The sequence below is a fragment of the Brienomyrus brachyistius genome, unplaced genomic scaffold (assembly GCF_023856365.1).
Source record: "Brienomyrus brachyistius isolate T26 unplaced genomic scaffold, BBRACH_0.4 scaffold33, whole genome shotgun sequence".
In the NCBI taxonomy this organism is placed as follows: domain Eukaryota; kingdom Metazoa; phylum Chordata; class Actinopteri; order Osteoglossiformes; family Mormyridae; genus Brienomyrus; species Brienomyrus brachyistius.
The window spans coordinates 617742-633839 of record NW_026042308.1 but is presented as its reverse complement, the minus strand read 5'-3'; the positions used below and the strand labels follow the sequence as shown (position 1 = coordinate 633839).

Genomic DNA, 16098 nt, shown 5'->3' with positions numbered 1-16098 from the left:
GACAGTTTTTTCACTAGTTTTGCATTTGGCAACGGTCAGTGTCACTACTGGTAGCATGAGGCGATACCTGGACCCTACAGAGGTTGCACAGGTAGTCCAACTCCTCCAGGATGGCGCATCAATACGTGCCATTGCTAGAAGGTTTGCTGTGTCTCCCAGCACAGTCTCAAGGGCATGGAGGAGATTCCAGGAGACAGGCAGATACTCAAGGAGAGCTGGACAGGGCCGTAGAAGGTCCTTAACCCATCAGCAGGACCGGTATCTGCTCCTTTGTGCAAGGAGGAACAGGATGAACACTGCTGAAGCCCTACAAAATGACCTCCAGCAGGCCACTGGTGTGAATGTTTCTGATTGTGTTCTCAGAGACAGACTTCATGAGGGTGGCTTGAGGGCCCAACGTCCTCTAGTGGGCCCTGTGCTCACTGCCCAGCACCATGGAGCTCGATTGGCATTTGCCATAGATTACCAGAATTTGCAGGTCTGCCACTGGCACCCTGTGATTTTCACAGATGAGAGCAGGTTCACCATGAGCACATGTGACAGACATGAAAGGGTCTGGAGAAGCCATGGAGAACGTTATGCTGCCTGCAGCATTGTTCAGCATGACCGGTTTGGTGGTGGGTCAGTGATTGTCTGGGGAGGCATATCCATGGAGGGACGCACAGTCCTCTACAGACTAGACAACGGCACCTTGACTGCCATTAGATATCAGGATGAAATTCTTGAACCCATTGTCAGACCCTATGCTGGTGCAGTGAGTCCTGGGTTCCTCCTGGTGCACGACAATGCCCGGCCTCATGTGGCAAGAACATGTAGGCAGTTCCTGGAGGATGAAGGAATTGATAGCGTTGACTGCCCCGCACGCTCGCCTGACCTAAATCCAATAGAACACTTCTGGGACACTCTCACACACGCGTACCCTGCGGCAGACACTCTCACACACACGTACCCTGCGGCAGACAATCTCACACACGCGTACCCTGTCACAGACACTCTCACACACACGTACCCTGTCACACACTCTCACACACGCGTACCCTGTCGCAGACACTCTCACACACACGTACCCTGTCACAGACACTCTCACACACACGTACCCTGTCACACACTCTCACACACGCGTACCCTGTCGCAGACACTCTCACACACACATATTCTGCCTCAGACACTCTCACACACACGTATCCTGCCACAGAGACTCTCACACACACGTACCCTGCGGCAGACAATCTCCCACACGCGTACCCTGTCACAGACCCTCTCACACACACGTATCCTGCCTCGGACACTCTCACACACACGTATCCTGCCGCAGAGACTCTCACACACACGTATCCGGTCACAGACACGCTCACACACACGTACCCTGTCGCAGACACTCTCACACACGCGAACCCTGTCACAGACACTCTCTCACACACGTATTCTGCCTCAGACACTCTCACAGACACGTACCCTGCCGCAGACACTCTCACAGACGCGAACCATGTCACAGACACTCTCACACACACGTATTCTGCCTCAGACACTCTCACACACACGTACCCTGCGGCAGACAATCTCACACACGCGTACCCTGCCACAGACACTCTCACACACGCGTATCCTGCCGCAGACACGCTCACACACACGTACCCTGCGGCAGACAATCTCACACACGCGTACCCTGTCACAGACCCTCTCACACACGTATCCTGCGGCAGACAATCTCACACACGCGTACCCTGCCGCAGACACTCTCACACACACGTATCCTGCCGCAGACACGCTCACACACACGTACCCTGCGGCAGACAATCTCACACACGCGTACCCTGTCACAGACCCTCTCACACACACGTATCCTGCCTCGGACACTCTCACACACACGTACCCTGTCACAGACACTCTCACACACACGTACCCTGTCACAGACACTCTCTCACACACGTACCCTGCCGCAGACACTCTCACAGACGCGAACCATGTCACAGACACTCTCACACACACGTATTCTGCCTCAGACACTCTCACACACACATACCCTGCCGCAGACACTCTCACAGACGCGAACCATGTCACAGACACTCTCACACACACGTATTCTGCCTCAGACACTCTCACACACACGTACCCTGCCGCAGACACTCTCACAGACGCGAACCATGTCACAGACACTCTCACACACACGTACACTGTCACAGACACTCTCACACACACTCCATTATATGCGAGTCCGCTATATCCGATGCTTTTTCTGCATGTAATTAAAGGTGCACAACCGGCAGTCCTCGTTTGTTATAGACGATATTCCGTTATAAGCGAGTCCATTATAACAGGATTATGCTGCACCTTCGACTCCACCTAGCAGACATACTTATGAGGGGATTGAGGTATGGACGCTTTGAAAGGTATGACAGAAAGAAGCTTTTTCTGTCAGTTACTTAAAATGTTAGTGCCATGAGTTTTCAAAACATTATACAACTTTGACTGGAATCAAATTCAACTGTCTGATGAAACAAAAATGCTTTTTGGCAATAAACATTCAAGGTGGGTTTGGTGTAAAAAGAAGGATGGTTATAATGAAATGAACCTTATCCCAGCTGTAAGATATGGTGGAGGTTCTGTGATGTTGTGGAGCTGTTTTTCCTCCAAAAACCCTGGCAACCTCGTTAGGGTACATGGCACTATGGGGTCCATGAAATACCAGGACATTTTATATCAAAATTTGGCTGCTGCTGCCAGGAAACAAAAACTGGGCCTTCATTGGATCTTCCAGCAGGTCGGTGATCCTAAGCACATGTCCAAATAAACATTAAAATGGTCAGCTGACCGCAGAATCAAGCTTCTGCCACCTCAGTCCCCTGACCTGAACCCCACTGAAAACCTGTGGGCTGAGCTGAAGAGGAGAGGGCCGAGGACCCTGGGCGATCTGGGGAGATTCTGTAAAGAGGAATGGACTCAGATGCCCTGCTCTGTATTCTCCAACCTTATAAAATGTTATAGGAGACTCAGTGCTGTTATACTGGCAAAGGGAGGCTGTACAAAGTATTAAAAGCAGGGCTGCCAATAATCGTAGCTCATGTGTTTTTGTTGAAAATAATAATTTCTTGATGAAGGATTTGTTTTTCTTTGAATAAATTTATTTCAATGAAAGGTTGGATTTTTCTCATTTTTTTCAGTGTGAGATGAAGCTGCTTCGCCAAAAGGTGGATTTTTTTCTAACCTTTTTACAAATCTTTACAAAGGGGCCAATAATTGTGCAGGGACTGTATATTGTTTATATACGACACTATATTTGAACTAAATGGTGGTAAGTTAATCATGTCCTCTACTGTGAACACCCGTGTAAAATAATCATTAAACTCATTTACTATATAAATTTTCATTTTCAATTATAAGGCCCTTACTATCCTGCAGATGAGTGATTTCAGCTTTTGCAGCTCTTTTGGAGTTAAAATATTGGAAGAAACTTTTAATTTTATCCTTAACCTCCAATGCAATCTTCCTTTCGATATTCCACTTACTGTAGCGAATCTAATGTTATTTTTTAAGTCAACCTGCAGACTTTGATACTCCTGCTTTATTTTGAAATCACTAGCTATGTTCCGCCTTTTTATCTCCAGCGTACAGTGTGAAATACCCAGTACTACTCACCTCACTACCCACAGTTTACAGTGTGGAATACCCAGTAAGACTGACCTCAGTAACTCCAGTTTACAATGTGGAATACCCAGTCAGACTGACCTCAGTATCTCCAGTTTACAGTTTGAAATACCCAGTCAGACTGACCTCAGTATCTCCAGTTTACAGTGTAAGTCCTCCAGTCCAACAGAGAGCAGCTTCACTCCTGAGTCCTGCAGGTCATTGTTACTCAGGTCCAGCTCTCTCAGGGGTGAGGAGTTTGATCTGAGAGCTGAAGCCAGTGACTCACAGCATTTCTCTGTGAGTTCACACCGGCCCACCCTTAAAAAGATTAAACACTTTTAAATCCACTTTTTACACTGCAGCACTGTATTCAAATGAGGAGAATAGGGACCATGACATAATGGATTTTCAGAAAACAATTAAATTATTAAAAATCATTTTAACAATCATTCCGATTCTGTTTGGTGTCCATTATTTTTTTGTCCATAACACGTTAAAGTCAACATGTTTATCTGTAACAGTGCCGTTAACTTTGCTAACCAACACAAATGTTTTGCATGGATTATATGGTTGAATGGATGTTTCCTGCTTCCCTGCTTAATTATTTCTAGCATGGATCGAGGGCTGATAAGATTGTGGGATATAAGGAAGTAGGAGAAGAAAACAGAAGCTGTTTGTGTTTGTTTATTATGTAACTGCTGAAAGGCATTGTGGGTTTTCTTGCTGTCCAGTTACTTTTGTGCAAAATGCATATTCTGTACTCACTGCAGCTTCTCCAGTTTACAGCTGAGATCCTACAGTACAGCTGAGAGCAGCCACCACACAATACTGACCTCAGTATCCCCAGTTTACAGTGTAGAATATCCAGTAATACTGGCCTCAGTATCCCCAGTTTGCAGTGTGGAATATCTAGTAGTACTGACCTCAGTATCTCTAGTTTACAGTGTGGAATACCCAGCAGTACTGGCCTCAGTATCTCCAGTTTAGAGTGTAGAATACCCAGTAATACTGACCTCAATATCTCCAGTTTACAGTGTAAATCTTCCAGTGCAGCAGAGAGCAGCTTCATTCCTGAATCTTTCAGGTTATTATCACTCAGGTCCAGCTCTCTCAGGGGGGGAGAGTTTGATCTTAGGGCTGAAGACAGCACTTCACAGTGTTTATCTATGAGATCACAGCTGTTCATCCTGAAACAGAAAACACTTTAAGAGACAGACATATACACATCCTACACATTAGTAAAATACAAAGCATTACAATAAGCATTTATTTTCAATATAATTAGCAGCACAGCTTACACTTCAAAATGAATTATAGTCTGCAGAGTGTTCTGTGCGTCCTGACAATCTGCTGCAGTCATATGATCACTAATTGTGAGTCAGTGCATCTTTGCTCAAAACTAGAGGTAAAAACATTAAGTACAAGCTACAGCCAAAAATCACAGAATATACAGGAATATATAGGAACACAACAACAAGATGGACGTGAACCTCCCATAACAGTCAGACCAGTGCTTCCAGTGCAGTCCTTAGCCATTTTTCTGCCAGGTGTCCCTACACTCGACACGTATCACTGAAAGGAGGAGATGTGAACATTCCCAGCAGCTAATGCAGCAGCAACTGGCACTTGGATTCCTGATCCCATGAGTAAAATCCTTTTTCTCCCTGTATTGTTATACCTGGGAACATGTCAAATCACCAATTACGTTTGGGTGATATGACGATATTATCGGTAATGAGCGTAATCAGACAAGTATCCCGGTGCCGATATCTGACAGTGACTAACCGGCGATTATCGTCTTTGCTGGAGAAACTCGCTTAGGCTACATACAAAGCAAGATAACAGAAGGATTCATGATTTGCTTTCAGTTAAGCTTTCTAACCTAAGATTCTGAGGCAGTTAAAAAGAAACATTGTACAGAATTTCACAAGCATTGTCCCTTGCAGTAACCATGCGTTCGCCATTCTTGTAAGTTCAGTATTGTCACATCACCAACTTCTATCTCTGAGTCAGCAGCCAGAATGTCAGCCATTCAAGTGCAGCTTTCTGGTGGGAATTTTGAGCTTCCCATTTTCAGCCTAGTTTTGAAAGTACTGAGACATTCAGTAGCTCTCAGGTTTTCTGGGAGAGAGTTCCAGAGTTTGGGCCCATAGTGACTAAAAGCTGCCCCCTCCCTCCCCAGCCTGGTTTTATGAATAATCAGTAAATTACTGCCGGATGATCTGACTGATCTGCCTGGGACATACCTTACAGTCATGTTACTGAGGCAGGACAGAGCTAAACCCCATAAATATTTAAAATTAGCAAATGACCTTTAAAATCATAGATTATCATAGATTAAATCATAGATTAAAATCCGTAGTAGATGTGAAACAGACAATCTATTCTACTAGAAACAAAAGCAGGTATTATTTTTCGCCAGCCAGCATAGAACAGCAGACCCCATAACTTATGTGGAGGGACGAACAAGACAAGCACTTACGAATGTTAATTTCTGTACAAAGTAAGAAAATTGCAGACAGCCTTGATAATCCAGCTATGAATCCCAGCCCGAGTTAAAATATAAAAAACCATTAACAGTTTTTAAATGAACTCAGCCTGACTATTAATTAGCTTTAAAAGCTTGTCCGTTGTCCGTTCCTACCCCTGAGCTCGGCAAAATATATTATAGGTCACCCCCCCCTTTGGCAAGTTTCATAGTGAAGGAACCGACATTACACCCCAACACCTACTTAGACACCTACTGCTTCAGATCCAAAGTACAGTATCAGACGTTCCATTGCCTCATTACCTACAACAGTGTTTCTCAACCAACTTCCACAGTCCTTCACCCTTACATCTGAAGCCCTGTGTGAAAATGAACTTGAATGGGTAACTGTGCACATGGAGAAATCGCTTCGCAGCACCTAGATCTTGTAGCTCCGCTTAAGAAGATAAAGCATAGAGATAAGAAACCTGCCCCCTGGTGCTCTGATCATACGCGTAACTTAAACAGGCTTCACGCAAGCTAGAGCACAAATGGGGCTCAACTAAACTAGAAGTTTTCAGATCTACCTGGAAGGAGCCTCTCTAAGTACAGACTGTGAGGTCTGTGTACCTCTCCAGACTCATTGAAGAGAACAAAAATAATCCTAAATTCCTGTTTGAATCTCTGTCTAGGTTAACACAGAATTCTTCAACATTAAACTCACAAGTCTCACAAGCTTTTATGAGTGATGACTTTATTACATTTGTAATGGTAAAATAAAGATTAGACAGACCATCCAGTGCACGTCTGTAGCTACATACAGCTGCCAGCCTCCTGCTAGTCCTATGCGTACTGATAATGACACCTTTGAATCTTTCCTTCTTATAAAACAATCAGAACTTTTGAGCTTAGTTTCCTCCTGCAAATCCTCTACTAGCCTCGTAGACCAAATTCCTACAAAATTCCTGAAGGAGATTCGACCACTGATTAGCACCACCCTGTTAAATGTGTTAGACTCGTCTCTTAGGCTTGGATATGATCCAAAACCTTTTAACTAGCTGTTATTAGACCTGAACTAAAGAAACCAAATCTTGAACCTAGTGATTTAGGAAATTATAGGTTAATCTCCATTCATTTCAAAGATCCTGGAAAAGCTGTTGCTCACCAGCTGTCTTCTTTCCTACAGAAAAATAATGCTAATGAATTATATCAGTCTGGCTTTAGACCAAACCACAGCACAGAAACAGCCAAAGTCAAAGTAGTGAATGATTTGCTTATGGCTTCTGACAGTGGCTGTATATCTGTGTTGGTATTACTAGACTTAACTGCAGCATTCGATACTGTGGACCATAATATCCTCTTGGAGTGGCTAGAATCTGTGGTTGGCATTAAGGAGACAGCCCTCTCTTGGTTTGGCTCCTGTTTAACTGATCATTATCAGTTTGTCCATGTGAACAATGAATCTTCCAAGATCACTAAAGTGAAATAAGGTGTAGTATCACACACACACATACGACAGGGCTGAGATTCCAGGCTGCCTGAGACAAGGTCTAGTCTGGTATGAGAGGTACTCGCTGGCCTGGGCACAAAAGGGGGGTCAGTGACCCCACACACACACACACACACACTCACACATACTCACACATACACACACACAGATAACAAGGGAGGCCAGCATTCCATCTTTTATGGCCCAAAGATTTAGGGACCTACGGACAGCAGAGTGGATCTCAAGGATAGGGGCCCCTCAACTTGGCACGCAACCCCCTCCCCATACATCCTGCCTTACATACCACAGATTCACCCAACACCCTAAAGAAAGTTTCTATTAAAGGTTCAGCCTTTGTATTCCCTATATATTGATTTACTCATGACTACTAGTCTCGATATCCAGATAGGTTTTGTTTGTGTGAGTCCTTAGACAGTCTTAGTGTTTAGCTACCCCTGCATACATGCTCTCATGATTATCCCAGAGGAATCTTGAAACTTAAATAATGTAACCAGGTATCTTAGTGTGGCTCCTAACTATCAGAGGTTCTTTCTTTCTTTGTTTAACAACCCCCCCTTTACCACATTCCTCTGTGGCCCTTATCTGATCTTTGTGGTCCGTTAGCACTTCTTTGTCCTCTACTGTTCTGCATTAAAAGACTGAATTAATGTGCATATTATCAATTCTGGAGAGCAGGTCATTGGGATAATTCGATTATTTCTCTCCAACTCAGAACTCGGATGAAAACGTCACGAAACATCAGCAAAAAATGTCACTTTCCGTCGCAAACACACCTCCTTTATGATGTTGATGTCGGACAGAATTTTCTTGTCCGAGTTGCCCCTGTGATGTAATTTCAACATGGTGGTTTGTAGTTTGTTTGCCTCTCGAAAAAAGAATATCGCTATGAATGTACTGAAATACTTTATTAAGCTTTTAATGTGGTTTGACTAATTCGTGTTTCTTCTTTGTTTGTCTCTCTGAAATAATAATCTTACTCCAAAACTGCTAAAATATAAGTATTGTCATAACTTGGGAGATTGTCGGATGTGATATCACTCAACTCGGAATTTCCGAGTTCCGAGAGATAATTGAATGCTCCATAAGCCACACCAACCAAAATATGTAGTTCCCAGATGTGCAATTTAAATTGGTATTTCCACAATCTAACGGCCACGCCTATCTAAGGGTAAGATGTGCTATTTAAATGTGAATATGTCATGTAATGTCTGTACAAATGATCCAAAGTAGCAACCTCTGTTGATGTATATGGATGTGATTTATTAACATGCATAATATCATAAATTGTTAATTAATTAATACAGATGGTATGAGGTGTGAACTGCCAGGCTGGTATGGCATGTTTGGTGTCAAACTGATGGAAAATCACTCCTGACTCCAGATCTGTCAGTGGTTACCATGACTACCACAGACACCCCTCCGAAAGCCCGCCAACTAGATGATCAGCCATTGCTTCAGGTGTCGAATTCCTGGTCATCCCTATTCATGAATTTAGACCATAAAACATGACACCTCAGAATAGAGCAGGTGGAAGAAGAGAGAGGAGCAGAGGAGAACATCAGCCTCACAGAGGGAGGAGAAGAGAAGCCCCGGGAGAAGAGCAGCCCGTGAGAAGCCCTCCTGAAGCCTGCCGGTGAAGGCCTGCTACCCAACAGAGAACTGCAACCAAGACAGAGCCTTTCACCTTAAAGCTTCACAAGGAGAGAGAATCCAAGGGGCTCCACTCCAACAACCGCTCCAGACGCCGCGCCTTCTTGGGTGCTACCATTCCCTCAGCTCATCACCTCTGCAACCTACTGCCAAGACCCCCTCCACTCTGCAAACACGTAAACCAGCTTCCTTTCATTCTAACAACCTAAGCTGTTCTGTTAACCTGCTTTATGACTTTAGGGTCGTGTTTCCCCAAACTGTGCTTGCTTTGCAGAACAGTATTTCCCTTTTAAGGTAACCCATTTTAAATCTGGTCACTGCATTTTCATGTTACATTCTGTTTGGTTCTATTCCGTTATTTTGTGTTTGTTGTTTGTGTGAAGTGTAATGTCTGTCTTATGTTAGTTGTAGTGTTAGTTAGGAATAAATGCATGTCTTTTACACCACTTCAGCCTCCATTCATTGAGTGCTCACAATAGTCCTGCCTCTATGTGATCTGGCTACTAAGCTCTGAAACCTCAAACTCGCCTGAAATATCGTGAGACTCTCTCTCAACGGCCATGATGGGAGCTTCGCTACCGATCATTTACATTACCTGGTGATGCAGCTCGGTGGACGAGCCTTCTAACCCAGGTTTCTAAGCGATACTGGTAACTAGTGAATCCCATGTAATTCTCACATTAACCGACTCACGGGGATTCGCAATTGAGTTTGGAACAACCAACCATTCAGCATAACAATTAGTTAATAAACATAATTAAATAATAGATTAAAATGTAATTAATTTCAAAACATATTGGTGGAGATATTAACATTTACCTGAGCTAAATATTCCTACAATGGTGTCCCACAGGGATCAGTGATGGGCCGCTTCTGTACACTGTATATATTGGTCACATTATCAGAAATCATGGTGTTGGGTTTCATTGTTTTGCTGATGATATACAGTTATATATATCTGTTACGCCGGATGATGCATCACATCTCTCGGTTAGAAGACTGTCGACTAGATATCCGGTGCTGGATGGCAAATCATTTCTTTATGTTAAACACAGAAAAACAGAAGTACTGTTAACTGGTCCGAAGGTGGCTCAAAATAAGTCTGACAACCTCAACCTTGGTGGTCTTCCTACCCAACCTAACACAGTGGTCAGAGATCTTGATGTTCTGGTTGATTCAGATTTATGTTTCGATGCTCACATAAAAAGCATCACTAAAGCTGTGTTCTATCATGTACGGAACCTCGCCAAGCTTCGGAAGATGCTCTCCTGTCATGAAGCGGAAACACTAACACCTTTATAACTTCCAGGCTGGATACTGTAATGCCTTCCTTTCTGGGTGCCCATCTGGATCCTCACATAAACTTCAGCTAGTACAAAATGCAGCAGCCAGAGTTGTTACAAACACTAATAAATGTGATTATGTTAGCCCTGTTCTATGCTCCCTTCACTGGCTTCCAGTTAAGTCTCGGATTAACTACAAAATACTGCTATTGACTTATAAAACACTGAATAGCCTTGCACCAGAATACCTTAGTAACCTGCTGGCCTTATACAACCCTGCTTTCTTTCATCTCAAGGAGCAGGATATCTGTTAGTACCCAGGGTAGAAAGAGCTACGGCAGGCTGCAGAGCTTTTTCTTATTGAGCTCTTCAGCTGTGGAATAGTCTTCCAGCGGATGTGTGGGATTCAGGCTGACTCTCAATATTCAAGTCTAGACTAAAAACACACCTGTTTAGTTTAGCTTATAGGGACACTAGTTCTAGCTTTAGCTAACTGCTCACTCCCAGTCAGACCTATAGTGTGAGGTGTAGAGCTGGGTGGGGATCGGTGCCATTGGCTTTGGATAAACTGAACTGTCAGTCTGTCACTTTAGCTACACACCCCCTTGTGGAATTGGAGTGCTGACATTCAGGGACTCCCCATGCCTGCGTTCCCACCTGCCTCTGCCTCCTACTTATGCTGCCATAGCCATATCTGCCGGAGCTTACATGCTGCACTCACCTAACTGTTTGCACTGCCTCTAGTCTCCCCTACTTTGGCTAACTGCACATTTTATTTCTCCTACTCCCCCTGGCTGTGCTGCCTGGAGACCCCACATTTTTAAGATATCCTGCGTACCCTGCTGCAGGTCTCCACTACCTGTGACGTCCTTCCGGCCTGCTCACCCTTCTGCCTGTGACATCTTCCCTGTTTACCCTGCTGCCGTACTACTGTTCGCCCCCCCCCTCTGAAGCAGCTCCAGCACTTGCTGTCATCACCTCCCTGCCCCCCGCTTTGTGACTGAAATGTTAAGATTGGGATAATGTGAATTAGGACTTTGCCATCTTGATCATTTTACTTCCTCTGCTGCCCCCTGGAGGATGGGCTCCCCCTTTGAGTCTGGTTAGGGTTAGGGCTTCCTCTGCTGCCCCCTGGAGGATGGGCTCCCCCTTTGACTATGGTTCCTCCCAAGGATTCTTCCTTCTAGGGAGTTTTTCCTTGCCACTGTCCCCTCTGACTTGCTCACTGGGGGCTTTGGGCAGGGATGCTTTAAAGTGCTTTGAGATGATGTAATGTTGTGAAAATACACTACACAGATGAAACTGAACTGAATTGAAATTGCATTCAGTGTTTGGGGGGGGGGGGGGGACTCAAAATGATTATTTATTACGATATTGTTCAACTAAATGACACATACACATTTTCTTTACTTATCGCCCAGCCCTAATCAACAATACACTAATCGGAGAGCTATCAGTCCTGTGAAATAGGCTTTTAGAAAAAATGTTTGTTTGAATGATTTATGAATAATGATACTTCATTCACCCCCATGGAGAAATTGTCTTTTCGCCCCTCCCATCTTGCTCTCCAAGAGACACACAGACACATATACAGGTGAGAGGAAGTTTGGGGGTCGCAGCGCAGGATCGGCCAGCATCCAGCACCCCTGCAGCTCAAGGACTCAGCAATGACATCACTCTGCCAGCCAAGAGATCTGAACCAGCAACCTTCCGCTCATGGACACAGAGTCTGAACCCAAAGAGTCATGCACCACACTCAGTATTTACAGAAATGCTTCCTACAGCATCCAGAGCTGAAACGAATATGAGTGGTTTTCCCACTATTAATGAAAACTGGACCATTCTGTATGATGATGATCTTTGGTTATTTGTTACACAAAGGATGGTCGTGGAAATCTTGTCTTTTTTGTTTTTACTACATCACTACCTTCAGTTAATATAAACTAGATTAAAAAGAAACCTTGCTGATAAAAGAGGGGAAATAAATTACATGTTTGCATATTCATTTTATATTTTAAACAATGTTTATCTATTTCTGCCGGACTATTTGTGTCGTCACATCCTCAGCAAGGTGCAGCTGAGGCCAGCAGAGGGCGCCAGTGAGCAGCCAGAGACAGCAGTCATACGGAAGCTCCCAGCTCTGGGCTCCATCACATGAACACGCCTGCTGACAATAACACTCACATACCACTGATACACCCTGTGGATAAAGAGCCCTCACTGTTTCTATAGCAGGTTAGGATGCTGTGCCTGTGATCAGAAGGGAGACTGGATGGGAATGGAAACGTAGTAACAAACAAAAAGTGACGTCACTACCTTCAGTCATTATAAAGGCTGTGGTCAAGATTAGCTACTGCTATACAAACAGCTATAGCTGTGATTATCAAAATAAAACCCAATTATTAATCCATGAGGAGAAATATATGATATATATTACACATTTCAAACAATATTCATGTATCACTGCCAGACCAGACATGATTTCCCATCCCCACGTCACTTACAGAGCCGTCCTGGAGTTCTTGACCACAGGCAGCAGCCTGCAGTGCTCTTTATCTCGTCTGTTGTATTTCTTCAGATCAAACACATCCAGCTCCTCATCTGACATCAGCATCACAAAGGCCAGAGCTGAGTACTGTGCAGGTGAGAGGTCATCTGCTGAAATGTTTCCTGAATTCAGGTATCTTTGTACTTCCTCTACTAGAGAATTGTCACCCAGTTCAGTCAGACAGTGGAACAGATTGATGGTCCTTTCTGGAGATAAATTCTCCTTTATTTTCCCCTTGATGTACTGGGCTGTATCCTTAATGGTATGTGAGCTGGTTTCTGTTGGCCCCAGTAGCTTTTGTAACAGAGTCTTACTGGAGTCTGTTGAGAGGCCCAGGAGGAAGCGGAGGTAGAGGTCCAAGTGTCCATTCTTGCTCTCTAATGCCTGATCCACTGCAGTCTCCAGCAAGTCAGCTGATGAGTTTGACAGAAACACATATAAGGCAGCGAGATACTCCTGGATGCTCAGATGCACAAAGCAGTACACCTTCTCCAGGTACAACCCATACTCCTCTTTAAAGACTTCTGTGCACACTCCAGAGTAAACTGAAGTTTCAGCGACATCAATGCCATTCTCTGTCAGATCTTCCACATAAAATTTGAGATTGCCTTTCTCAAGGTTGTCAAAAGCAAGTTTACCAAGTTTTAAAAGGAATTGCTTGCTGCATTCCTTAAGCTTAGTTTCATGGTTTTTCATCCATCTCACCACCATTTTCCTGTACCAACTTGTCGGTAGCCTATACTTGTCATTTTTCAAACTTGTCTGAAAGATCAGGAAGTGTGTGTACATTGCAGTCAGAGTCCTTGGAATTTCTCCCGTGTCAGTCTCACTAAAAAGCCTCTTAAGCACAGTGGCTGAAATCCAGCAGAACACAGGTATGTGGCACATGATGAAGAGGCTCCTTGATGATTTCACATGTGTGATAATCCTGCTGGCCAGGCTCTGATCATTAAATCTCTTCTTGAAATACTCCTCCTTCTGGGCATCACTGAACCCTCGTATCTCTGTCACCTGGTGGACACACTTAGCAGGTATCTGATTGGCTGCTGCTGGCCGGGAGGTTATCCAGAGGAGAGCGGATGGGAGCAGATTCCCCTTAATGAGGTTAGTCAACAGCACATCCAGTGACGTTTTCTTTGTTACATCAAACCAGCTCTCATTGTTCTGAAAATCGAGAGGAAGGCGACACTCATCCAGGCCATCAAAGATGAACAAGACTTTGGAGCTAAACAGCTCAGTGGATTGAAATGATTTCAGTTCTGGGACAAAGTGGTGAAGAAGTTTAATCAGACTGTATTCATCCTTAATCAAATTCAGGTCCCGGAAAGGAAGAGCAAATATGAAGTGAACATCCTGGTTTGCTTTTCCTTCTGCCCAGTCGAGAATAAATTTCTGCACAGAGACTGTTTTCCCGATACCTGCCACCCCTTTAGTGAGTACAGTTCTGATCGGTGTCTTACGCCCACATAAGGGTTTAAATATATCATTGCACTTGACTGTAGTATCTTCTGTTCGCCTTTTCCTGGATGCTGTTTCAATCTGTCTCACTTCATGTTCATCATTGACTGCTCCAGTCCCACCTTCAGTTATGTAGAGTTCTGTGTAAATCTCACTGAGAAGTGTTGGCTGTCCTTCCTTAGCTTTCCCTTCAAATACACAATCAAATTGCTTCTTAAGTTTACGTTTGAATTCCTGCAGCATGAGCTGTCCTGAAAAGAAATGAGAGGAAAATGCACTAATTCTCACCGTGATCCTGACCAGTATGAGAGGAAGAATATTTTCCAAAAACACACTTTTTTACACAAACATATCCAGATATTTCCCTGTGACTGTGAATGTGAAACTGAAAGTTTTATCATGAGTATTTTACTGGAACACCGCATACAGGACCGTGAATAAGCCTTAGGCAGCCAAAGTAAATGTTTAAAGCCATTTATCTGGGTAGTAAATGTATATCTGCTCAGAACCAAAAAAAACACAAAACCCCTTTTCATTTCCCAAACCTCTCCTCAGGGGCACCATGTCATGACCCGGCTCGTCGGCTCCTCGTGTGTGCCACGCCCCCTGATTACCCACGTGTGCTTCCCTGATTGTTTCCAGCCCCGTCTGATTACTTTGCTTAGTCTTGTCCTATTTAAGTCCTGGTCTGACCTGTTCCCCTTGTCCGTCATTGTGGATTCGGTGTGGTGTGTGTTTCAAGCTCCTGTCCCGTTGTAAATAAACCCCAGTTTAGCCCTGATCACTGCCTGCCTGCCTCTCCTTACCTGCCGACCCGCACGATCGCCGCTTCCCGCGAACACAATCGTGACACACCACAGCCAGTTCATGTATTTGTTAAATTTCACCACCAGCTCACTTCATTAATTAATTAAATTAGTTTAAAACTCAAGAAGATATTGATCAGCCACATGAGGTGTGTTAGTGGTCAAGTAAAAAAATACGTGGATATACTGCACGATTTCTGCAAATATTAGGGTGATTTTGGGAGAGGTTCTGAAATGGCAAACACACTTTGACATACATATTATAGTAGTTCTACACCAACATGAAGACCATTTAAACATCCTTTTCTCTGCCTGCCTAAGACTTTTGCACAATATTGTACATGCACATAATGTTATAAAGTTCTTACTCTTGTCCAGCAGGTCAGCAAGATCATCTTGCTTCATGGTCCTCAGGACGTACAGTGTGATCTTCAGAGCTACCTCTCTAACACTGGTCTTCTGCATCTGACCATCACAGTCCAGGTCATTGTCCTCCTCCAGCTGAGGCTCAGAGCATTCTGGGTAATTCTGATCTAGGTGCCTCACAAACGTCTCCAGTTCCTCCTTTAGGAACTTCATGGCTTTTTCCTCTAGCGACTAAAATAAACAGAAACAGTTAATTATTGCTACTTACACCAAACCTTTTCAGTTTCACTTGTGAATCATAGTTTAAAACATATTTCCTTTAGCATGATGAATTTATTATTATACAGCTGTATAAAATATAAGCTAATTGACATAACAACCAA

General features: G+C 44.0%; 2 protein-coding genes across 5 annotated transcripts in view; one reads left to right on the top strand and one right to left on the bottom strand.

Annotated features, from left to right (window-relative positions):
* Positions 1-16098, top strand: part of LOC125721467 (NACHT, LRR and PYD domains-containing protein 12-like) — a 247462-nt gene that overhangs the window by 134698 nt on the left and 96666 nt on the right. The window lies entirely within an intron of this gene.
* LOC125721464 (NACHT, LRR and PYD domains-containing protein 12-like) overlaps positions 1-16098 on the bottom strand; it is a 388574-nt gene that overhangs the window by 357075 nt on the left and 15401 nt on the right. For all 4 annotated transcript variants that reach the window (XM_048997388.1, XM_048997386.1, XM_048997385.1 and 1 more), the window contains exons 5-8: positions 15718-15946; positions 13042-14794; positions 4641-4814; positions 3772-3945 (exon numbers count right to left, since the gene is read on the bottom strand). In XM_048997388.1, coding sequence (XP_048853345.1) covers positions 3772-3945; positions 4641-4814; positions 13042-14794; positions 15718-15946 — 2330 coding nt within the window. The remainder of the gene's footprint in view (positions 1-3771; positions 3946-4640; positions 4815-13041; positions 14795-15717; positions 15947-16098) is intronic.